Genomic DNA, 26,104 nt, shown 5'->3' with positions numbered 1-26,104 from the left:
GCTATGACTACAGGTTATCATATTTACAGTCCGGTATAGTGCAGTAATAGTTCAATGATAACTTTTATTTTTTTTTCTTCTTTGGTACCAGGAATCAAACTCAGGGCCTCGAACTTGCCAGGCAGGCACTATGTCGCTGAGCTACATCCCCAGCCCAAATGATAACTTCTTTGTTGTTGTTGCAGGGGTTGCTTTGTTTGTTAACAAGGTCTCAATACACAGTCCAGGCTGGCCTTAAACTCACCAGACAGCCCCTGCTGGCTTCGACCTCGCTTTGATGCTCCTACCTCAGCACCCCCACTCCAGCACTGGGATTACAAGGCTGGGCCACCGCACCCAGGGTGTTGTCCTCGTTTTTGAGACAGGGTCTTAGGTTCCCTATGTAGCCCAGGCCAGCCTGGGACTTGTAGCTGATCCTCCTGCCTCAAACTCCTGGGGGCTGGGACACCACGCCCAGCTACAAGATAACCCATTTCAATACCCCCTGCAGATGAAGGTGATGCTTCTTTTTATCATATTTTTTGTAGTATTTACTGCAGTTATAGTAGAACATGCTAGTGCCAGGTATCTGGATTCTGAGGGGTGGGTGGGAAGTTAGGCAGAGCTGCAGGACCTAAGAACTAAAACGTCTTGATCATCTGTGCGATTATCACCAGAAGCAGAAGAGCAAAAGAGCCTGGTGAAGTAAGCAGGCGGCACAGCCAAGGGGATGGTGCGTGTCTACAATCCCAGGCTCCTGGAAGCTGAGGCAGGAGGACTATAAAGCAAGCCCAGCCTGGACAATTTAGCAAATTAGTGAGATCCTATCTCAAAATAAAAAACAAAAGGGCTGGAGATGTACCTCAGTGGGAAGGCCCTGGGTTCAATAATTTCCAGTACCACACACACACAAAAGATTAAACCAGGTTTGCATTTGTCACTGAAAGGGAAGCAAAACAGCCCAAGTAATCTACTGAGTGCAAGAAAATATCTGAATTTAAGAGGACTTTTTGTTTTGTTTTGTTTTGTTTTTAGAGTAGGAAAAATTTATTGAAAGAAAGCATCTGTTGGGCTGGGGATTTAGCTCAGTGGTTTCACCGCCTGCTGCACAAGCGCAAGGACCCAGTTCGATCCCCGGTTCCAAAAAAAAAAAAGAAAGCATCTGTCTAAGAGAGACAGAAGGGGGACCGGAAAGTGGGTTCCCCCCGTTTTCATTTTTTTTGGACAAGTATGTAATTCAAACTGGCCTCAAACTCACAGTAATCCTCCAGCCTTAGCCTCCCGAGTGGTGGGATTATAGGCATGCACGCCATGGCTGGCTCTAACAGGGATTTTAAAGTAGTTTTGTAATTCCCAAATTTGAAAAATCATACAGAGTTGATTAGAGCCAAAATGTGTTTATAGATTGAATCCCACAATAATACATCCCCAAGAAGAATGATTCCATTCTGCTAAACCAGACTTTGTTCTATGACCTGGGCTGAATCCTTTCCTTACTAATCTTGAGATGTCTAGGGTGGTAATTATGATATTTGTTAAAATAGAGTATGACCAGTATTTCTGATTTATATACACTGATGAGCTTGTCCTTTTCACTGAAGTGCTGGTCCCTAAAGTCTAGCTTCCTGATGGATCCCAAGCTGTCTTCCTAGGCGATGCTGATACATTAAAACCCAGGACTCACAAGAGGCTGCAGGGCTTTGCTAGGTCCTGACCTCCGGCACACAATGAAAACAAGAGGAAACTTCACAGGGAGAAGAGATGAAGGGAGGCTCAAGCCTTAATCCATGACTTGTTGCCCACTGAAGATGAAAACATCTTTCTACCAACACTGTATGGAATGTTCCCTTCCCTTATCCTACTACTCTTACTGCAAGGACCAGGTACCGTGTAAGAGCGGGGGGCACCATGATGTCTCCAAGGATAAGCATTGATCAGTTACAAAATGAAGACACCTCTTAAAACAAGAACAAATTTCTGAGAAATTTCATACTCATGACCAAATACAACCCCATAAAAGCTGGCCCCTTAGCTAGGCATTGTGGTTCATGCCAGTAATCCCAGCTCTCGGGAGGCTGAGGCAGGAGGATCAGCACAAGTTTGAGGGCACCCTAGGCTACACAGTGAGTTCAAGGCCCTGTCTCAAAAAAACAAAAACCAAAAATAAAACAGAAGCAGCAGCAGCAGCAGCAGGCTCCTTTCCTTTCTGAGCAGACCAGCCTGATCTTCTCATCAGTGCCACACTCCCCTTCAGGTCTTCTGGTTAAGCTGAGGTCCCTTCCCCATTTTCTTGACTTTACAATTAAAGCTTTGCCTACCTTCTCACACTTCTTAGCCTAGTTTTAACTTTTATTTATAACTGTGTCAAAGGACCCAATGTCCAGTAACACATCTAATCACTATATGCTGCCACTCACGACAGATGACCAGAGGCTGAAGTACAGCCCCATGGTGGCACACACCTGTAACAGAGGAGAAGGAGGGTCAGAAGTTCCAGCCCAGCCTGGGCAACTTATCGATTTACCAAGACCCTTTCTCAAAACAAAAAATAAAAAGGGCTGGGAATGTAGGTTAGTGTGCAGGCCCTGGACTCAATCCCTAGTACAGGAAGAAGAGAGAGAGAGAGAGAGAGAGAGAGAGAGAGAGAGAGAGAAAGAGAGAGAGAGAGGGAAAGGGAATCCAAATCCATCACAAAAAGAGAGGAGAAAATTAAAACCTCTACTTTCTGGAGGGTTTGAGAAGTACCAACTTCAGCCAGATATGGTGGCACACGCCTGTGCTGCAGGCCTATAATCGCAGGACGCTAGGAGGCAACTCAGCAACACCCTGTCTCACAATAAAACATAAAAAGGGAGGCGGATATAGCTCAGTAACAAGTACCTAGGTTCAATCCCCACTACTACAAAAAAAACACACCAACTCAGCGTGAAAAGGTCAGGACATACGTTTCCAGCTCTTGAGCCATCAATGCAGGGCAGGTGCTACATAGTTCGCTCAATTAATGCCTGGGTGACTAAGAAACTTGCAGTCCCAGTTAACAGATGTTAATGCCAACGAGGAAAATAAAAGAGATGTAAGTAGCAGCTATCACAATTTAGGGTAGCTTCTGTGGCTGGCCACACAGAGTCCTATACACCTCTCCAGCACCACTCTCCTGGAGAAGCTTGATCGGATGCCAGCTGCTGTTTTTTCTCCCTTCCCAAACAGATACAGCTTGCATCTCCTGCTGCACTGCCCCTTAACAAGGAGACTTCCCATTTACCGCCCGGCCCCCTCCCAAGCTCTGCATCCTTACACAATTAACAGAAGATAGCTAAAGATGAGAAACTGTTCAATGTGATTTCCAAAAGCTTTTTCAGAAATACACATTGCCTCCATTCTAAGTCTTAAGATCTGTGGCCAGCGTACCGTAAGGCTTGAGGGGTGTTAAAATTAGGCCGAGACTCAGCCACACGCTCCTCCTCCTCTGGGCCATCATCTTCCATGTTAGAGAATCCCATCTCGTCTTGGAACTGCAGGCAAAGAAAAGGAGGGTTTCCTGGGGAATGGACCTCTGTAAGTCACTCTGAAAGGGAAATAAACTTCTCTGTAGCTAAAGCTGGACTTGCTAACAGGGAAAGATGACTTCCCTCTGATTCTTTTAACATTCCCCAGGCCTGCCTGGGCCCAGGTCCCCCAAACATCTCAGGAATTTTCTTCCTTCTTAACAGTTTTGTTACTCCTGACTTTCTGCCGTATGCAAATAAGGTGGAACTCAGTGTACTATGTTAACCAATGAACCTGCTATATGTGAAAGTCTGTAACCAATAAGATTGCGGGGGGCCTGTATGTAAATAAAACATTGAAACTTGTAACTTTCTAACTAATGAAATGATGTTAAATGCCTAGTTCCTGTAACCCTGCCCCTTCCCTAAGGTATAACAACCCAGCTCTGGCTCAGTTGGGGGGTCAGTCTCTGCAGAGAAGTCCCAGACTAAGAATAAAGCTGCACACTTTGCCTCCGAGACTCCTGGGTGTGACTTCCACTCTCCTGAACTACCTGCATTGGGCTGTAGACACCAGAGCTGTATATACTGGGTGGCACTTTGCCGCTACAGCTCCAGCAGCAGCATGGGTAAATGAAAACTACAGACTACAGTACCTTCATCATGCTGTCACCAGACAGGCTTATACTTCGCGACTCTCAGAACTCCATGTGGGATGACTATTACAACCAGCCAGTGTGTGATAGTGAGGGCTGACCTGACAACTCAGAACAACCAATCTCTTAGAAATATCTCTCAAGAGACAACTTTATAAGAAGGAAGTCCTTGAGCTCAGAGAACTCTAAAGCTGGCTTATAATCTCAGCATGCACCCAGTGATAGTGGGGGAGGACAGCAAAAGTTTGCATAGAGAATTTCACTCAGAATAAACTCTGCATGAACAATCAAACGTTTCCCAGCTCACACTCTTTTCTTGCTGCTACATTCTCTAATGGGTGGACCGAGAGGGGAATGGCTCAGACAGACCGCCCTTTACAGAAAGAGAATCCAGACCAAGGACAGAACATACTGGAGGATCTATTTTCATCACGTGAACTCCTCAAGTATCATTACTCACAGTTTCAAACAGTTCTTCCATCAGCTCATTCACTTCCTTTTCTGTAAAAAAACAAAAAGTACATTGTCGGCAAAAATTATTTTCATTTTGTAAGAAGGGGGAACTTTACGGAGACAATGTATCCTGCTCCGAGCAAGGCATCTTACAGGATGCTCATAAATACCTTTCATTCAAGTCAGAAACTCCTACTGAGACCAACCATGCCTCAGTTGGGGCTCTAGGTGTCTGCAGAACATGAGATGACAAAAGACTTATACTTTTGTGAAGCTTAAATTTTAATGGGAAGACATGCAGAACATGTGAGTTGCATGATTTTACAATTAGATAAACTCATAGTTGACTGGCCTACCTACACCCATATAGCACTAAACGGAGTCAGGAGACAAGTCTCCCAAAGTATGTCAGAGGATGTCTTTAGACCTGAGCTGCTTAGCAATGACTTAGAAGAATCAAAAAAATACACTTCTCAAATCTGTACATGACAGAAGTGGTTACATAAGTAACAGCAGCTACCTGAAGATCCAACTGATAACAGATTCAAAACTATGTTTTCTCAAATCAACTAGACAGAATACACATATTAAGTCCTACATTCTGAATTTTTAACCTCAAGTATACAAAAAGGTGGAATGGCCTAAAAACAGTCTGAAAAAGAGCTAAACATTCTGGTTGACTTCGAGTTCAATATGACACAGCTGCACTAAAAAGACAGGTGTATCCCTGCCCACAGCAGAGCCTCACACTACACCTGGAAAACTCAGCTCAGTAAAACTCAGCCAAAGGCCTTCTTAAACTGGTATGGTGGCCCACACCTGTATTCAGCTACTCAAGAGGCTGAGGCAGAAAGCTCTCAAGCTCAAGGCCAGCCTGGGCAATTTAGCAAAACACTCTCAAAATAAAATGTCAAAAAGCATACACAAGAGGCTAAAGAGAAGGCAGTGGCTCAGTGGCTTGCGGTGCGGCCTCACCACAGAGGAATGGGGCAGACCTTCTCATGAGTGGGCGATCTCAGCCCCAAGGGCTTGCCCAGATGGGGCTTGGACTTGCAGTCCTCCTGCCTCAGCCTCACAGAGTGCTGGGATGACAGGCGTGCACCACCACAATAGCTGTCCATGAGCATTTATAATGGAACCCAATGGCCTTAGTCCTTCAGATGCAACAGCGTATGATACGGGAAAGAAAACCAAGAGGATCGTGGACAGTTCCTCAGGGGATGAGGAGGAGTATGTCACAGAGAAAATGTGAGGTGCATGGTTAGGGGCAGAGGAGTATCTGCTAAAGTGGAAAGGCTTTTCTGAGGAGCACAACACTTGGGAACCACAGAAAAACTTGGGTGGCCCTGAGCTAATTTCCACGTTATGAAAAAGTATAAGAAGATGAAGGAAGATGAAAATAATAAACCCAGGGAGAAGTCAGAAAGTAACAAAAGGAAATCTGATTTCTCAAACAGTGCTGTTATCAAATTCAAAAAAAAAGAAGGAGCAGAGCATTATCGCTTGGGGCTTTGAGAGAGGACTGGGACCAGAAAAAATTATTGGAGCAACAGATTCTGGTGATGATTTAATGTTCCTAATGACACAGAAACTCATGGATGGGGCCGACATGGTTCTAATCTGAAATGTCCACAGACTGTGAGCATTTTATGGAGACAGACACGGAATGCATATCATGCAGATGCGGAAAACAAAGAGGAAGGGACAGCAAAGAGCTAAATGAGAGTGGTTTCCCGTCATCTCTCTTCGTACATAATACATTCACTTCTCTGCCTCCTCTCCCTTCCACACATCCCCTTCTACCCTAAACACATCCACAAAAATGTGCTTATCACTGTGCTCCACAGGGAAATAAAAAAACATGCACAAGGGCCCGGGTTCAGCACCTAGTACCACTGCCAAAGGCCTTCGTAAGTCAAATGCAAACACTGGTGAGAAAAACGGAAAAACAAAAATAACAATAATCAATGAAAATAAATACATAAATAATGCTTGGAGGATGTGAGACAACTAACTCTTAACTAGGACATAAGGTGCAAAGTCATTTTGGAAAAGGGTCTGGCAACTTCTTACAAATACTTATAAACTACTTTTTATAAATTATAAAACGAAGCATGCGCCTACCTATGACCCAATGGTTCCTCTCCTAGATAGAGGACCCAAGGGAGATTAAACCTGTACATGAAGGGTTGACCAACAGAGTTCAGAGCAAAAAGGAAGACAAAAACAGATCAGAGGAGCTTTCTTCGTGATAACCAAAACCTAGAAGGAGCCCAGGTGTCCATCAACACAAAGACAGCACTGCTGTATGTTTGTAAAATAAAATTCCATTCACAATACAAGTAAGTAAACCAGTGTTCACAAGACAGGAGTGAGCCTCACAAATACAGCATGTGGAAAGCTTGACACCCAGGGCACACGGTCCGGTCACGTCTCCATGAAAGCCTGACAGACAGATCTCATGAGAGACCAGAGTCAGTAAGGGAGGCGGGGAGGTGCAGAGGCCGACCGGAGAGGGCACAAGGGCCTCTGCGGGGGACGGTTCTGCGAGCTACAGGGGTTTGGGTCACACAGATATGTGGGTGTGGGGACTCGTTAAATGGTACAGTTAAGATCTGTGTAACACGGGTGTGAAGTTGCCTAAACAAGCCGGGTATAGGGGCACACACATGTAATCCCAGCACTCAAGAGGCTGAAGCAGGAGGATCACCTTGAGTTTGAGGCCAGCCTGAATTACATAGCAAGACCCTGTCTCAGGAAAAAGACAGGGTCTCAAGGCAGGTGTGGTAGCTCTTGCCTGTAACCCTAGCACCTGGGAGGCTGAGGCAGGAAAATCGCCTTGAGTTCAAGGCCAGCCTGAACTACACAGAGAGACTCCATCTCAAAAAACAACAAAAAAAAGAGGACGACAAGGTCTCACTACATTGTCCAGGCTAAGCTCAGACCTGACATTCCTCTGTCACAGTTGAATACTTTTTTTTGGTACCGGGGATCGAACTCAGAACCTCATGCTTGTGAGGCAGGCAGCGGAATCACTGAGCTAAATCCCTGGCCCTCAGTTCAATACTTTAAAGGTTTTCTGATTTCAATTCCATACTGGGTTGCCTGCTCACTCAACTTAATACATACGACTGGCAAGGCAACTTCCCTCTCATATGCACCCAGACTATTTCAATAATGGTATTTTATTATTCTAACAAAAAAGAGGACTCATGAAATGGTAAAGACCTGTGTAACAGATGTGTGAAGTTACCTAAACAAGCCAAGTGTGGTGGTGCACACGTGTAATCCTAGCACTCAGGAGACTGAGGCAGGAGGATCACCACAAGTTTGAGGCCAGCTTGGGCTACACTGTGAGTTCAAGAACAGCTTGAACTACATAGCGAGATAGTGAGACCTTGTCTCAAAAAAACCAAAAAGGGCTGGGGATTTAGCTCAGTGGTGCCACCCCCTGCCTCGCAAGCACAAGGTCCTAAATTCAATCCCCGTACCAAAAAAAAATAATAATCATAATCATAATCATAAACAAATATTAAGCTTTAGGTAATAATATGTAGTATAATACACTCTGAAATAAGTGGGGAGCTGCATGTAAAGGCAAAATATATATTAAAAGTTTCCCATTATTCTTCCTGCAAAATGAAGCTGCAACATACTAGAAGATAACTCTTCCAACTTTATATATATGTAAAAAACTTCAGAATAAAATGTAACAGAAAGGGTCAAGGATTTAGCTCAGTGGTTTCGCAGCCTGCTGTGCAAGTACAAGGATCCGAGTTCGATCCCTGGTACCAAAAGTAAATAAATAAATAAAATGTAAGAGAAACAGTTTAGAGAAAAATAAATGCTCAAACCCACTGGAGCGTGTCACGAGTGGCAAAAGGTCTGCATGCCACAGCATTTGAAGGGCTGAGAGACCTGGCACACTCCACATGAGAAACACAGTGAAAGAAACACCTTTCAATGTGCACATCTGCAAGTGTATTTTTGCCACAACAAAGGAAAACAGAAAGAATATGAAAAACAGACTTGAGTCCAATATGGAAAATGCTCAGTGAGGAGGGCTCGAGACCAGAACACATTACCAGGCGTGGTGATGCAGGTCCATAATCCCAGACTCTGGAAGGCTGAGGCAGGAGGACTGCAAGGTCAAGCCCAACCTAGCCAATTAAGTGGCTTAGCAGGATCTTGTCTCAAAATAAAAAATGAAACAAGGACCAGGGGCCAGGGGTGGTGGTGCACACCTCTAATCCCAGCACTTGGGAGGCTGAGGCAGGAGGATTGCTGGGAGTTCAAGGCTAGCACAGACTACATAGCAACACCCTCTCTCAAAAAAACCAAAAAGGGGGAGGGGAGGACCTGAGGATGTAGCTCAGTGCAAAGGCCCTAGGTTCAATCCCCAGTACCCACTCACCCACCCCCACACACAAGCGCGCACACAAAGCAAGAGTATCAATCTTAACTGAAAAGGATTTCCCTGAGAATTTAAATGAAAACAGAAGAAAGTTAAGAGACAAACAAGAAGACAGAGCAGGTGTGCTCCAGGCTGACAGGTGAGCTGAAGTGAGACTTCTGCTTTTGCACTTCCAGCAGAAACATATGACGCCTCCTTGAAAGGCGCGTCCCCTGGCTTCAGTTTTCTCGGACTGTTCCAGTCCTTCTTACAGTCTTCTCCCAGCCTGAACCTCAAGCCTGTTCCTTCTACACTTTCTCTGTGGCATGTAGTACTTTCCTGTCAACACTTCCTCTAAATTCAACTGTAATAACTTAATAACTGGAAGATCTTCATAAAAGAAATGATACTTTAGTGTTAAGAACAAGACGAAATAAAGCAGCAAAATAGAATACTGAGTCCTGAAGGATTATAGGAGAAAGCCCGCATTATACTTAAACACATAAGAAACACTTCCGGTGCCCACACTGCACACTGTGCACACCACGGCATAGGAGCCCCGAAGGCTGGTCATGCTACCCTCGCTGGGCGTGATCTCCTGGGCTCAGCGATGCAGCCTCCCAAGAAAAGCTCAATGATTTCTTTGGTTTTTGGGGGGTTTTTTTGGTACTGAGGATCGAACTTGGGTCCTTGCGCTTGCGCAGCAGGCAGCAAAACCACTGAGCTAAATCCCCAGCCCAAGCTCAATGATTTCTAAATACACGCTTCCATGACTGGAACACTAGCCAATAATGATTAAAATTTTTTGAACAAGTATCTAAAGCCAAGTAATCTTGCTCTCTTTAGCCACCAAACAATACATTGAACTCTATGAAAGCAAAGTGATTTTTCTAAAATCCAAATCACTTCTTATTGACTTCCTGCTTAAAACTCTGAGAGCCCAAAGACCCCCATGACCCTAACACTGTTTATCTTTCCTACCACCATTTACTCACTCACAACTGCACCAACTACTCACTATTTTCCCAACAGTTTTTGCTGCTTTACAATTCAATGACTGTAGTGCACTTCTACTTGTAATATTCCTCTCTGTCCCCATTTACTAAAAATCTCTTATTCCTCCTTCAAAACTTGGCTGAGATATCCATCTTGAGAATCCTTTCCTAAGCTTCTCAGCCTACTCTTTATCACACCCTAGGAGAGGACAACCTCCTCAAGACAATCTCCTCTACTACTGTATTACAGCTCCTTCTGCTTGCATCCCTACTACACTCACACCCACAGGGCAGAGGCCACATCCTGACTCGTTGTGCTACTGCAAGTACAATCTTTACCCAATTATGAGAACTCCACGTGTGACTACCAGATGGAGAAATAAACAACTGACAACTTTCTGAATATACTTAAAGAATTACAGAAACAAACAAGCAGAGGAAACTTAATGTCTTAACTTGGGTGGGCTGGGACCATCCCTCCGAAAACCTAGAGGACATGTAGGGAGCCATGAAGCAGATGACAGCAGGACTCATAATAATACGGACTCACTGGTGATCCTCACAGCCCGGTCAGTTCGAAAATCCTCTGTGTCAGGTTCATCGAGATCTTCCAGGAAATTATATTCTGGATCATCATCATCATCTGCTTCATCTAGGGAAGAAAAATACATTAGACTCACATTGCACACTCTGAGCCCACATCTCCAGTTTAAGGTGCTCAACACCGGAACAATCTGCTCCAATGAAGCACATTTGTTCTTTTTTGTTGTTGTTCACGTAAAATGTGAACATCGAGGGAGAGAAGACTTGCACTTCGAGTACTTCCACTACCCTAACAGATGTTTTGGTACATTTTTATATATTTACAGCTCTTATAATGGAGAAACACAATTTTTCATACTTGTAATTATTATATATGTAAGATATGTTATACTTTTGTCATCGATGTGCTGAACATTTACAGAGATTTTATATACATATATACATCTATATACACATATATATATATCAGCCTGGTCTCAAACTCCTGGGCTCCTCCTGCCTAGCATCCCAACCAGCTGCTCAAGTAACACATGCCTATGATGTTAGCACTCAGGAGGCTGAGGTGGGAGGATCACTGTGAGTTTGAGGCCAGGATGGGCCATACAGTGAATTCAAGAGCAGTAGCCTGGGCCTGGGGATTTAGCTCAGCAGTTCTGCCACCTGCCTTGCAAGTGGAAGGTCCCAAGATCAAGCCCCAATACCAAAAAAAAAAAATCAGAAGCCTGAACTACACAGGGAGACTCTGTCTCAAAAAAATTATGTGCAGGCCGGGGATGTAGTTCAGTGGCACAGCACCTGCCTGGCAACTGTGAGGCCCTGAGTCTGATTCCCAGTACAAAAAAAAAAAAAAATTATGTGTAAAACAGATACCTTGAGACCATAATGTTAAGTGAACTAAATCTAACGTGAGAAATTTTTACTCAAAATTTACACTCAGATCATGATACATTAATCTGTATTACTTACACAGAGCTATTTGAATATCAAGTGTTTTATATGAATTATGGGTTTTTCTCACCAAACAAAATTCCTTAATTCCAAAGGATCAGAATCTTGCCTTCCTAATCTCCACAGCACGGTCTATGTAACTCTTCACAACAGACTCCTCACGAATGTGGCTGAATAATGACCATCCTGGGCATAGCCTGTGACCATGGGTGCAAGGACTCCAACAAATAGCTTCTGCCCACACCACACAAACAGGTCAGCCAATATTTTTCTCAGAGCACCCATTTGGCAAACACACTGAAAACCCATTTGGGAAGAGTTCTTCTGAGCTCTGATTAACTTTTAGCACCTACGGAGTCTGCCTCTGGGCCTACTTACATTAGGGGCTGAATAACAGTGCCAGTGCCTGCCCAGTGGATCTTAAGTTGGTATGCCTCTCCACTCTCTTAATTATTTCCTGCAAATAACTGCAGATCAGACGGTACCAGCTGAATTTACTGAGGCCTGGAAAAATAGGAAATGACGCTAGATATGGAGTCCCAGGACCAAACAATCATCATGTGCTGGTCTATTTTTATAGCACCATATGCATGACTAGTATTTTCACATGTTCCTAGTACCATTCTGACCTGCACGTTGCTAAAAGTCTTATTTGCAGGAAATAATTAAGAGGCCACACCACACCCCCTCTAATCATTGGCTTTGAGTAGTTTTTATAGCTGTCCTAAAGGCCACACAAAAACATCCTGCAGTTTTAAGAAAAAAGAAGTTTCACCCTCTTCCAATCATCAGTTCATTTCCCCAGTCATTCCTTATAACACACTTTGACTTCTTCAAAGCCAGTATTTTTCAATCTTTAGGATACAGAAGAATTACATTCCCATACCACGCCCATCATAGGTATGAAGTGAGGAATCTGTATCCCAAGTAAACACCACCTAACATCCTCAGTTCAGGCCAACCTTGAACTCACCATGTAGCCCAGGCTGGATTCAAACCCTAGTACCACAAAACAAAACAAGCTAAAACAGTAATGGTGAACCTTTTAGAGCTTTCAATAATACAAACAGCCTGCCGTGGCATACATGCCATAGGTTGGCCACCACTGCGCTAGAACTCTGTCCTATTCTTTTTTTTTTTTGGTTTTTTGAGACAGGGTCTTGCTTTGTAGTTCAGGAAGGCCCTGAACTCACTATGCAGCCCAGGCTAGCCTCAAACTCACGGCAAGCCTCCTGTCTCTGCTTCCCAAGTGCTGGTATCACAGGCATATGTCACCACACTCAGCTGTCCTATTCATTTCTTTATGCAGAGAATTTGAACCTTGGTATCAAAGACCTGGGAGGGCCAGGGATTTAGCTCAGTGGTTCCGAAGCCTGCCTGCCAAGTACAAAATCTGAGTTTGATCCCAGGTACCAAAAAAAAAAAAAGACCTTGGAAGAGCTGATAAAAATAAGAAATCTCAATAAATAAACTTTTTTTTTTTTTTTTTTTTTTTTGGTACTGGGGATCAAACTCAGGTCCTTGTGCTTGCTCAGCAGGTGGCAAAACCAGTGAGCTAAATCCCCGGCCCAATAAATAAACTTTAAGAGTGATGCAAACCCCCCCAAAAAAGTCATACAAAAATTTTTTCTATATAGATATACACAATTTTGGGGAGAAAAGTTGTATAGTTTTCATCAGATTTGATAATCTGCTGAATAAAGAAAACCCCAGAAGCTTAGAGTGCTTCAAAAGACACTAATGGGGGCCAGGGATTTAGCTCAGTGGTTTCGCCGCCTGGTGTGCAACCGCAAAGACCCGACTTTAATCCCCGGTACCAAAAAAAAAAAAAACAAAAACAAAAGACACTAATGGGATAACAGTCTTCCCTCCCTGTCACCATTTTCAAAAATCTTTCAAAGGCTGTGATGATTAAGCTTAGGCATCAACTTGGCTGGCTTGGGAACTTCTGGGTGTGTATGGGTGGGTCCTGGAGGGTGACCTCAGGCACGATCTGTCCCTGCCCCTTTCCTCTCTGGCACTGCTCCTCTGCGCCACTTCCCAGTCACCATAAAGTGAAAAACTCTGCTCTGCCTGGCCTTGGAGCCAGCCAACCATGGACTGAGCCCTGAGAAACCAAGAGCCGAAGTAAACTTTCCCCCCTAAAGGGAAGCTGTAGGTGTTGAGTGCTTGGTCTCAAACCTAATACTCTTTCATGTAGCTGTCGCTGATCTTCCTAAACAAGAATTACCTTTTCCTCTTCTAAAACCTCACAAGCTGGGCATGGTGGCATGTATGTGTAGTACTAGCTACTTGGTACACTGGGACAGAAGGGTTGCTTGAGTCCAGGAGATCAAGGCCAGCCTAGGCAATAACGTATATTATAAACCTAACAATGGGCCAGGTACTCTGTCATTCACATAGATTTTATTTCCTGATGAAATCGTTAGGTTCTTTTATCTTTCACAGACTGTAGCTGGATGCCTACATGAGAAAACTACTTAATAATCATTTGGCAAGTGATGTACAAAATAATAATTAATAGTATGATACGGTACATTCAAGCACTTGTTATTTTTGTTCACTCACTTAGCCTTATTATACTCTAGCTTCAACTACCTACACCCAGTTATTTAGTCAAGTTTCTATCCAAACTTTTATGTGATCAATACTCCTTCCTCAATTCTGGTAACATTTTTCTTTTGGGAAACTGCACCTAAAGAAGGGTAGTAGCCTTGGGGACTGAGCCCACAACCCGGGGGTTCCAAGTCTGGGTTAAGGTACATAGTAACGAATGGAATCAGAGGACTCAGCTGGTGTCTACAGCTGCAGAACTGCTTGCTTGCTGGTAAGGAGAAATTCCTATACCTTCTGAGACTGCAGAAGTCCCGTGTGTTAGTTATGGCATAAGAACAGAAGAAAAGTGAGACACTTTATTTTTCCCACACAATCCCATTCTTTTTCATTGTTGTTGCTGGGGATTAAGCCCAAGAATTTACACATGCTACACACGGCACATGCTCCACCAGGGAGCCACATCCCCAGCCCCCACAATCCCATTCTTTGAGCTTCCTTCCAATTAGTGAAAATTTTACCACAGAGATAATGAATAGAACATATAATAAATACAGACAGAATCTGAATTACCTTCGTTGCCCACATCATCATTCATGAGTCCCCCCAGCCACACCTTCCAGTCCTCGTCATCGGCCGTGTTGGGGTCATACATGTCGGGCGTGATGTCTGGAGCCCGAAGCTCTGCCTCCAGCTGGCCCAGAGGAACATCCTTCAGGGGCATCTTGGAGCGAGTCCGGAACGCAATGAGACTGTCGTCCAGGGGCTGGACCATGGAGCAAGAGAAGGAAGCTGCTAATGAACACTGTCTCCACTCTCAAACCTCATCTTCCCCATGCCTCTCATTCTAGCTTCAACCACCCGATCTCTCCTCTAAATAACCTAGGGTTACTACTGTCTGAAAAATTTTAACCAAAACGACATCAGTTTGAAACCAACATGTATAACAGCTTTACTGAGATCTAGGTTTCTATGCCCAAAAGTTCCCCCTTTTAAAGGTGGATGGATTTTACTATATTCACAGAATTATGCAACCTTCACCACTAATTCCAGAACATTTTCATCACTGCAAAAGAAATCCCACCTAATTAAGTCACTTCTTCCTGCCCCCTCCTCTTAGTCCCTGTTAAGCAATAATCTACATTATGTCTCTATAAATTTCCTCCCACTGCATATTTCATACAAATAGAATCATACACTGTGTGGCTTGCCTTTGCCTTCACTTAGCATAAAGTGTTCAAATTTCATCCTTGTAACATGCACCAGCACTTCTTTTTATTGCCCAATAATATTCCACTACGTGAATGCACCACATTTTGTTTACCATTTATCAGTTGATAGACATTTGCACTGTTTCTATTTGAGGGCTATTCAGAATAGTGCTGCAGGGCTGGGGATTTAGCTCAGTGGTTCTGGCGCCTGCCTTGCAAGCGCAAGGTCCCAAGTTCGATCCCCGGTACCAAAAAAAAACACACACAAAATAGTGCTGCAATAACCCTTAGTGTAAAGCTTTTGTGTGGCCAATATGGTTTCAGTTCTCTTGGAATGGAACTGCTGAGTCATAGGATAACTATATTTAACTTTGGGGGGGGGCACCAGGAATTGAACTCAGGACCTTGTGTTCGCCAGGCAGGTGCCATGCCGCTGAGATACATCCCCGGCCTCACATTTAACTTTTTAAAGAACTGGTAGACCATTTTCGAAAGCAGTTAAACCAATTTACAGTCCCACAACCACTGTATAAGGGTTCCACATTTCTTCACATCCTTGCCAATAGTTATTGTTTATCTTTTTCATTATACCCAAGCTAGTAAGGGCGAAGTGGTATATCACTATTGGTTGTTTTGGTTTTTGGTTTTGGTTTTCTCGTTTTGATGGAGACTCAACTCAGGGCCTCATGCATGCAAAGAAAGTATTCTTCCACTGAGCTATACTCCCAGTCCTATATTTTTTTATTTGCTTTGGTTTTTTAAGACAGAGTCTGGCTGTGTAGTTCAAGCTGTCCTTGAACTTACTGTGTAGCCAAGGCTGGTGTTAAGCTCAGCAATCCTCCTGCCTCAGCCTCCTGAGTGCTGGGATTACAAGTGTGTGCCACCACACCTGACTCCCAGCCCACTGCTGTTTTGATCTGCATTTCCCTAATGACTAAGGATGGTGGTCATCTTTTCATGTTTATCAGCCATTCATACATCATCTTTCCCCTTCTGAGAATTGTCTTTTTATTACTGTGCTGCAAGAGTTCTTTATGTAGTGTAGCTGTAAATGCTTTTTTTTTTTTTTTAATGGTATCGAGAATCGAACTTAGGACCTTGTGCTTCCGAGGCAGGTGGCGGCACCACTGAGCTAAATCCCCGGCCTTGTAAGCTGTGTAATTTGCAAATATTGTCTTCATTTTGTGGGTTATCTTCACTTTTTTTTTTCTTTGCAGTACTGAGGATTTAACCCAGGGCCTTTAACCCTCTGAGCTGCATCCCCAGCCCTTTTCATCCTTTACTTTTTTGAAAGAGGGTCTCTAAACCGCTAAGGTGCTCAGGCTGGACTTGAATTCACACATCTCCAGCCTTGGCCTCCCAGACTGCTGGGATTACAGACCTGGCCCCACAGCTGGCTTCACATTCATGAAACACATACGTTTTTCCTTTTCATGTGGTTCGATATAGCAACTTTTTAATTTTGATCCGGGGATTTAGCTCAGTGGTTCCACCACCTGCCTCGCAAGCGCAAGGACCCAAGTTCGATCCCCGGTACCAAAAAAACAAACAAAACTTTTAAATTTTATTGCCTATGCTTTTGTTGTTAAAGCTAAAAAAACCACTGCTTAACTGAAAGTCACAAAGATTCATTCCTGTGCTTTCTTCAAAGTTATTTAGTCCTAAAGTTTAGGTTGGTGATTTTTTTTTTTTAAGTGAAAGCATCAGGGAATGAACCCAGGGCCTCATACATGCTAGGCACGTGCTCTGCTTCTGATCTACACTGCCAACCCTGATGATACATTTTGAGTTAATTTTAAACATGGTGCAAGGTAAGAGTCTAGCTTCATTCTTTTACATGTGGACTTTCAGTTGTTCTACCATTATCTGTTGAAAGACTATTCTGTCCCCATTAATGGATATTTACATACTTGTCAAAAATCAACTGGAGGGCTGGGGATTTAGCTCAGTGGTGCTGCCACCTGCCTCGAAAGCACAAGGTCCCAAGTTCGATCCCCAGTAACCCCAAAAAAATCAATTGGCTGTAAATGTAAATGTGGCTGGCAAGCACAAGGTCCTGAATTCGATGCTCAGTTCCAAAAAATACATAAATAAGCAAATAAATAAAGTCATCATGTGATGATAACCATAGTAATAACTTTCAGGCAACTAAAATTAGAGAATAAAAAGATATTTGCCTCAAATGATATTCCTATGAGATACTAATTTGTTTTTGGTTTTTTGGTACCAGGTATGGAATTTAGGACCTTGTGCTTGCGAGGCAGACACAGTCCCATTGAGCTAAGTCCCTGGCCCACTGTGAGGTACTAATTAAAAATGGAGAACAGTAACCCTGAGGTGGGGAAGGAACCGGACACTTTGGGCAAGTGATAAGCACTACGTGACAGACACCAGTGCTTCCTGCTGGGATGCGCTGGGACACAGCATTGCTGCAGTACCAGTGAAAAAGCACACAGCTGATACGACTGAGAACAAATACCAGAAGATTCAAATGGAAGAACATCTACAAAAGTTAAAAAACACCAAAAAAAGCCTGAAAAATTTCCAGGTTAAGGAAACTAAGGACAAAAAGGAAAATACATATGTAATCATAGAATAGATCTTGGATTAGAAAAACCAATTTTTTTTATTGTAACGGGTATCATTAGGACAGCCACCAAAATCTGAGTAGTTCAGTAGTTGAATAAGATTACTGTATTCTAAAAGAGAAAAAAGGGAATGTGTGGTGGCACACACCTGTAATCTCAGCACCTGGGAGGCTGAGGCAGAAAGATTGCTGCATGTCCCAGGCCAGCCTGGGCTACATAGTGAGTTCAAGGCCAGCAACCAAACTACATAGCAAGACCCTGTCTCAATAAACTAAAAACAAAGAAACTCCCATTCTCATGTAAGAGAAAATGACACAAACAAGAGAATCAAATACTATATCATGGCTCTTACTGATAGGGAAAAAGTTTTAGACAGCTTAGTAGATTAACTATTAAAGTAGTTGTAGAAGCAAAATAGGTAGTGTATCCCTTTAAGACTTGCTTTTCCCCGTTACTCTAGTTGTTTAAAGTGATAGATATATGACTCATTCGATCTGTAGCTTTCCTACAGATAACATCTTAACTCTGAAGAACAAAGTTGCAATGCTTGGGCAAATTTGTAATATATGTGCTTTAACCGTCATGTGTTTGACTATAATCAGTAACAGAAACCAGCTGTGTCTAACCATTAAACAGAACTGAATTTTATTTACTCAACAAAGACCACTAGGGATGAGAAAATGACTAAAAAGGGTATAAAACGGGAAACTGAACTAACATCCGTGCGGACACTGACCAGACCAGTTTCTGGCGGTCCTGTCTGCTTGCAAGTAAACTTTTATTATTTTACCCGAATTCTGTGTCTCCTGTATTTCTTTCTGTGATTTCCAGAATGTTACTATGTAAAAATTACTCCCCCAACATAAGGATCAACTGAATTACTGTATTTTTTTATTTTTGGTACCGGGGATTGAACTCGGGTCCTTGCACTTACGAGGCAGGTGCTGGAACCACTGAGCTAAATCCCCAGCCCCTGAATTACTGTATTTTGCTTCTTCAGTGACTGCAAAGGTGATGCTTACCTGGAAAGAATCCATACAGACAGGACTGGAAGCCAGCTCCTCATCTACCGCATGCAACTTCTCCATGAAAGTGCTATCCTTGGTCTGCTTTGGCTTCGGAGGGGGTGGAGGTCCCATGGGTACTACCTCAGCACTGATGTGCCTGATGGCAGGTGTGGTGACTTTCTCAGCCTGAATAAGAGAGGCAATTTTGTTAAGGAAGAAATGAAAGAAGAGAGAGAAAAGGAGAAGGGAGCGGGGAAAGAGAGAAACAGCAGAGTCCCCAGTGCTACTGACCTTTTTCTTCTCATCTAGACTGAGGTACAGGAAAACAAAGGCACTGCCAAGTACATAGATCTAATGAGGTTTCACGCTGTTTCCAGTGAAGCCAACACAAGGCTACTTGGGTTACCAGGAACACTGAGGCAGAAGGATCACAAGTTTCAAGCCCAGACTGAGCAACTCAGTAGTATAACAAGACCCTGTCTCAAATTTAGAATATAAAAATGGGCTAGAAATGTAGCTTATGGCAAAGGCTCTAGGTTCAATCTAGTACCACCACAAAAAAAAAAAACACTAAGTAAGAAATCTAATACAGACCTGAGCATGGTGGCACACACCTGTGATTCCAGCACTTGGGAGGCTGAGGCAGGAGGATCATCATGACTTCAAGGTCAGCCTGAGCTACACAGAACCTGCCTCAAACCTCCCCACTATTGGGGCCAGGGATTTAGCTCAGTGGGGCCACTGCCTGCCTCACAAGCAAAAGGTCCTGAGTTCGATCCCTGGTAACAACAACAACAAAAATCTAATAAAAATGTCTTTAAGGACAATGGGTGTGAGAGAAAAAAAAGCAGAAGAAAAGAAACTGCCAGTTACATACTTCTAGCCCCTTTATGAGAACTGAGAACAGTTTTCCCCTATCACTAGGCCTCAGTCTTCTCTTTTTTCTTTTTTTGAGACAGGGTTGTGCTACGTAGCTGAGGCTGGCCTTGAGGTCACTATGTAGTCCAGACTAGCCTCAAACTCACAGTGATCCTCCTGCCTAGTGCTGGGATTACAAGTGTGTACATAATGCCTGGGCTAGCCTTCTCTTAACTGTTCACTGAGGCAAGAAACTCTGAAAAGGGGTGAAGAGATCAGATTCACTACAAACACATCACCTACTTAAACAGTTGAATGATCTACTTATATAGTTGTGTCCAATTCATCTCTTTCGTAAGATGCTGATTTACCTCTAATAACACGCCACTCTCTTCATCCGTTTCCGCTATCTCAGAAGACTGCTTCAATCTGGATTTCTTTGCCCCACGTGGAGATGATGCAGTGCTTTCAACATCACTTTCCAATAAGCTCTAAAAAACACCCAGTTCACACGTGTGTGTCCCCCAAACTCAATTCACTGAGTTTGAAGTATCATGAGATTGAATCAGAAAATATCAATCACTCAATTAGAGAAGGAAAATAAAATTTAAATGGCTTTACATTCAAAGGGAGGGCCAGGGATTTAGCTCAGTGGTTCTGGTGCCTGCCTCGTAAGCACAAGGTCCCAAATTTGATCCCCAGTACCAAAAAAAAAAAAAAAAAATATTCAAAGGGGGTGTAGGGATCTGATCAGTATCCTCATCTGACCATACTGTCTGTAAGTGTAAGGCATTGGCTTAAAATCCTCTTACCATAACTCAAAGAAAACACTAAAAATCAAACAATATTTAACACAGTGATTAAAAATGAGCAAACTATGGCTATAAGGGACAATATATATGAATCTCAAAGGCATAATAACAAAAACAACAAAAGCCAGGAAGAAAAGAACACATACACCATACATTTATTTATACAAAGTTTCTAAACAGTGAAAAGTGAACTACAGTGTACAGAGATGCATATTCAGGTGATGTAACTACAAGGAAAAACAAGCAAGGAGTTAATACCAAAAGAAAGGCTAGTGATTAGTTTTAGAGGGAGGGAGGTGAAGCTAACTGGGAAGGCCATACTGGGTTTGCCCTGGCAATGTTACATTTCTTGAATTTGGAAAAAGTTTCATGGGGACTCACAATATTATAATTATTTCAACTGTACCTATTTTATTCTGTACACATATCTATGTTGTTTATAACTAATATAAGCTATAAAACTGAGAGAGATAAAAGAACAGAAAAACACTTTACATCAAAGAAATGATTAAGAAAACTATGTCTCAATATCATGTATAAAATGCATGTCAATACTAACAAAGCAAAGTGTACTCTGCCTGACTAAACTAGGGCGGTGAACACTGCAGTCACTGACCTCTTCGGCAGTCTCGTCCTCATCTTCCTCGCCCGGTTGGTATTCTTCGTCTGAGGAGTCATCTTCTTCCAGGTGGATATCCACAAACTGCGGAGGCTGCATTGACAGTCAGAAAGGGGCAGGGCTGGGGTGAGGCCCAGTGGTAAGGCATGTGCTTAGTGACACCAAAGTAAGAAAAGAAAGAAGGAAAAAAAGAGAAAGAAATGCAGTATTGGGAAAGCAAAACTACATGTATTTGGAAACTAAGGGGAAGAAAACAAGGTAGAAAAACAATTCCTAAGAACATAACATGCAGCTAGGCCAAAAAAATTCAAAGCAGGTTATATGATTCTGATGCACAAACCTAAGAATAAGAGAACAGAAACGAAATCAAGGCTGGAATTAAAACAAAAAGATAGGTCTAAAAAAGTAGAAGAGAAGTACTTAGATTTCAAAGTTGATGAACTTTCTCTGGAAAAGAAGGACAACTTCTTCCGAGTTTACCTTAATTTCATTTGCCTTCTTAATTGGAGAAATATTCCATGTTGGAATCACCTATCCAAGAGAGTACACAATTAGCTGAAATTTATTGTTCTGCATTTTTACTGCCTCTTGACCATCACAAAGAGTCATCTACCTAACAAGTACCTACAGTGACTAATGTTGAGGGCATACTCTCACAGATTTGTCAAAGCTTAACTTAAACCTATTAAGATTCTCTTTAATCTATAAAGGGGGAAAAAAACCCTATCTTGCCTACTTATATCACAGCATGAGTTCATATGGAACAATGGATATGAAAACTACTTGTAATTTGTAAACTAAGTAACTACACAAACCTAAGATTTTGTGGCTACATTAGCCTTTTCTTTTCATTAAGTTTACTGGTACATTTTAGGTATACAATATATCTACATTCATCGTTGGGATCTTGTACCTTTACATGATGTATCTTGGTTCTTATTTTTTCCCCATTTCCCTGCCCTCCCTTCACCCTCTCCACCCCTCCCCATTTACAGAGGCTTTGTTTCCATTTTTACATTAGCCTTTTGACATGAGTACTCTTTCTCAGTGCTGGGGATCAGACCCTGGACTTCATATATGCTTGGCAAACACACTACCACCGAGATATAACAGCATTTTTTTAAAAAACAATCACACACACTCACTATTAGCATACCTCCAAAGCATCAACCACAATAAGCTCTTACAGAAAGATTTAGGGGAAAGTGTCAGGTTGTCCATGTTTACTTTTAAACAGTACACGAAAAAAGAACAAAGACATAGACATATATAAAACAAATATGATAAAATGTTACTCTTGGAACCTAGATTGATCATAATACTGTTTATAGTTTTGGTTTAGCTTAGTGTTTTTGTTTTGTTTTGTTTAAATAGGGTATCACTCTGTAATTCAGGCTGGCCTTGCATTCACTATGTAGCCCAGGCTGGTCTCAAACTCGAAACAATCCTTCTGTCTCAGCCTCCCTAGTGCTGGGATTACAGGCATGCGCCATCACACCTAGCTTCTTTCAACATTCTGTATATTTTTAAATTGTCATAATGGAGTTAAAGAAAAAGTATTTTTGTTTTATTTTTCTTCTTGTTTTTGTTTTCTTAGTGTTAAGGATTGAACCCAGGAAGGAAACACTTTTTTGAGACAAAGTCTCCCTATGCAGTTCAGGCTGGCCTTGAACTCATTATGTAGCCCAGGTTGGCCTCACACTCACAGGGATCCTGCTGCCTCAGCCTCCCATGTGCTGGGATCGTAGGCGTGTGCCACCATGCCCAGCTTCGAAACTTTTTAAAGAATATTTTAAAAGCTCTTACATACTGCTACTAAGATACCACTAAGGACATGTAATTTCTTGTGCATTAATTGTAACAAAACCAAAATCATCTTACAAACAAAAGACAACTAGCCCTCAAGATCAGTCTCAAACGAGCCTTAAAGATGTCACATTTCAGGCCTGTTACATTCTGAACATTTTGTGTATGGAGAACCAGTACAGGGTAAAGGGTTTGATGTAATTCAGATGCAGCCCCTTCCCATCTCTGTTTCCTATTGCTGCTTCTGTGTGTATGTGTGTGTGTGAGTGTGTGTGTGTGTGTGTGTGTGTGTGTGTGCACAGTACTGGGGACTGAATCCTGGCCCTTTGCACTGAGCTATGTCCCCAGTATTTTTTTATTTTGTAGTTGTACATTTTTTTTTTTTTTTTTTTGGTACCGGTGATCAAACTCGGGTCCTTGCGCTTGCGCTTGCGCTTGCGCTTGTGCAGCAGGCAGCGAAACCACTGAGCTAAATCCCCGGCCCTATTTTCTTATTTTGAAACAGGATCTCACTAAGTCACAAAAGCAGGACTCAAAATTGCAATCCTCTGGCCTTAGCCCCAGTGCTGGGGTTACAGGTGTGTGCTATCACACCTGGCTTACAAATAATTCTTTTTAAAAAAACACCTAGAGTAAAATTTTTCCTATAATTTCTCCCCTATGAATAACCTAGAATTAAATCCTATCTACCAAGCTAAAAAAGCAAAGAAAAACCTACACCACTTACCACTCCCTTCTCCACTACTTCCTTCAGTTTAGAGCGTGTCATTTTAGGCTCCTAAGAGGGACAAACAGAAGAGACAATAAAAACTGCCATGTGATTCTCAGGTTTGGAGATGCTAACTTTGCCCCCCTCCCCGTTAAATTGTTTACTGTTTACAAACTCCAAAGTGACCTCCTATTCTTAGCCATTTTATAAATAATTCTCTTCCCTGACATTAAAAGTGACAATTAATTACTCACAAACATGGGCATGTCCTCTGTCTCACTGATGGCTGCTTTCATCATAGCCACCACATGTTCATTTGTTATTACTTCCTGGAAAAAGATGAAATTTCACTTTATGCCAAAGGAAGCTGTCATCTAGCTAACAGTCATCTCTATGTAACTGCTACTGTACACCAATATGGAGGATAAATGAGTTATATTCTCAAGTAGCTTCAGATTGCGGTAAAGCAAAACAACGAAACACCAAAAGGCAAGATTTGGACAGAAGCATACAACTTTAAATAACAGAGCAGCAAATGGACCAATTTTATTAGATGCTACTAGAAATAAGAATAAAAAGGCAACCTAAGGTAACTAAGTATATGCTTAAGAGAAGGAGTAATAACCCAGGCATGGGGGTCACCAAGAGTTCACCTGGAACTCATGGGAGCTGCTCCTCCTGCCTCCACCTCCCCAGTGCTGGGATCCTAGGCATGCAGTACCACAGGCATGCACTACCACACCCAGCTAGATTTCACACTTGTGTTGAGTGTAAAGAGAAAGCTATTCTGATTTTGCTTGTTTTTGTTTTTGTTTTTTTGGTACCCAGGATCGAACTGGGTCCTTGCACTTGGGAAGCAGGTGGAGGAACCACTGAGCTAAATCCCTGGCCCCTGTTTTTATTTTTTTGAGACAGAGTCTTGATATGCAGTTCAGGCTGGCCTCAAACTCCTGGCGATCCTCCTGCCTCAGGCTCCCAAGTGCTGGGATTACAGGCATGTGCCACGATGTTCAGCAAGAGAAAACTACCTTGAGGAGTATGTTTTGGTAACACATATACCAAGAATGAAGAATTTGCTGAGAATTTTTATTTGCATCCCAGGACATTGCCGCCCTGGCCTCACTCACATGAAGGATGTTTCGCACATTGACGGCTGTCAGGTTGTGCTGCTTGGCGCCATCCTCTAAGGTACGGTCAAGCACGTCATCAAGCTTCAGGTCACACGCCAAGGCCCCTTGCTCTTGACCCCTCCCATCTCGTTTCCTCTTGGTACCCTTTTTCTTCTTTCTCCTTTTCTCATTTTCTTCACTGCTTTGCTCTTCTGCAAAAACAACAACAACAAAAATGAGAGCATCACAAGACTCTCAAAAACTGCTGTTCTAGGAACTTAGTCCAAAAAGCCAACAGCAAACGAAAATCATGCTACCAGCTGTCTGGCGCTGAAAACCAGACTGACATGGCAGTGGCTGTGACAGTGGCTTCCTAACAGTAGCACAGCATTAAGAACAGCTAGTGCTCAAGAGTACTGCAGGATGCGTCAGGCACTCTCCCACATGCCTCACACGTGCACAGGTGATTCTCTTCACATTCCTACATGGGCCAAGATGGGAGCACTCCCAGCACCCAGTGAGTTCAAGCCCCACCTAGGCAACTTGGTGGTTTAGCAAGACTATGTCTCAACATTTTGGGGGGGGGGGTGTTGCTGGGGATTGAATTCAGGACCCTGTGCTTGCAAGGCAGGCAGCAGCACCACTGAGCTAAATCCCTGGCCCTCAACATTTTTAAAAACTTAAAAATATAGACACTATTACTTTTCCCACTGTACAGATGAGGGAACAAACCAAAAAAGAAACTTTCCAAAGAGCTAATAAATGACAGGCTCATGTTTTGAAGCCAAACGCTGTAGCTCCAGAATCCATCTTTTCCTCCCTCCCCCTTTCTTTCCTTCCTTCCTTCCTTCCTTCCTTCATTTATATTTTTTTCCTTTTTTTGACGGGGGGGTTTAAGACAGAGTGTTGCTAAGTAATTCAGGCTGATCTTGAACTCACTATGTAACCCAGGTTGGCCTTGAATTTGCAGCAATCCTTCTACCTCAGCCTCCTGAGTGAATGTTTGCCCAACAGGGATGTCACGGAGATTAATATTAATCTTAATAATATTCATCAAAGTGCTTTACAAGCAATGAGACATTATACACATATAATTTATCATTATTATTATACACTTTAGTCTATAAAAGGGAAAAAGGGGAACAAGAAATTTTTTTAAAAAATCTACTTTCTGGGGCCAGGGATTTAGCTCAGTGGATTCACCGCCTGCTTCGCAAGCCCAAGGACCCAAGTTTGATCCCCGGTACCAAAAAATAAAAAATCAAATAAAATCTACTTTCTGATCTTATACAAAGAAAAAGGAAGTGGATGAAGTATTTGAGTCTACCAAAGAAGTATGTAACCAAACAAAAAGAAGAATTTATTTAAAAAAAAAAAAAA

General features: G+C 42.6%; 1 protein-coding gene across 6 annotated transcripts in view; it reads right to left on the bottom strand.

The window, feature by feature from the left end:
• The window catches only part of Gon4l (gon-4 like), a 67,459-nt gene that overhangs the window by 26,201 nt on the left and 15,154 nt on the right, over window positions 1-26,104 (bottom strand). For all 6 annotated transcript variants that reach the window (XR_015448178.1, XM_021249420.2, XM_087203487.1 and 3 more), the window contains 11 exons: window positions 24,743-24,936; window positions 23,870-23,944; window positions 23,634-23,684; window positions 21,581-21,631; window positions 21,098-21,193; window positions 20,041-20,160; window positions 18,827-18,997; window positions 14,579-14,771; window positions 10,512-10,613; window positions 4,581-4,621; window positions 3,388-3,491 (listed from right to left, as the gene is read on the bottom strand). Coding sequence is in view for 5 of the 6 variants with exons in the window: in XM_021249420.2 (XP_021105079.1) it covers window positions 3,388-3,491; window positions 4,581-4,621; window positions 10,512-10,613; window positions 14,579-14,771; window positions 18,827-18,997; window positions 20,041-20,160; window positions 21,098-21,193; window positions 21,581-21,631; window positions 23,634-23,684; window positions 23,870-23,944; window positions 24,743-24,936 (1,198 nt within the window). In the remaining variant the exon portion in view is untranslated. The remainder of the gene's footprint in view (window positions 1-3,387; window positions 3,492-4,580; window positions 4,622-10,511; window positions 10,614-14,578; window positions 14,772-18,826; window positions 18,998-20,040; window positions 20,161-21,097; window positions 21,194-21,580; window positions 21,632-23,633; window positions 23,685-23,869; window positions 23,945-24,742; window positions 24,937-26,104) is intronic.

This window comes from Heterocephalus glaber, unplaced genomic scaffold (genome assembly GCF_053883595.1).
Source record: "Heterocephalus glaber isolate CG9 unplaced genomic scaffold, H.glaber_assembly_v1.0 deba00001795, whole genome shotgun sequence".
In the NCBI taxonomy this organism is placed as follows: Eukaryota; Metazoa; Chordata; class Mammalia; order Rodentia; family Bathyergidae; genus Heterocephalus; species Heterocephalus glaber.
This window is presented reverse-complemented; position numbering and strand designations above follow the sequence as displayed.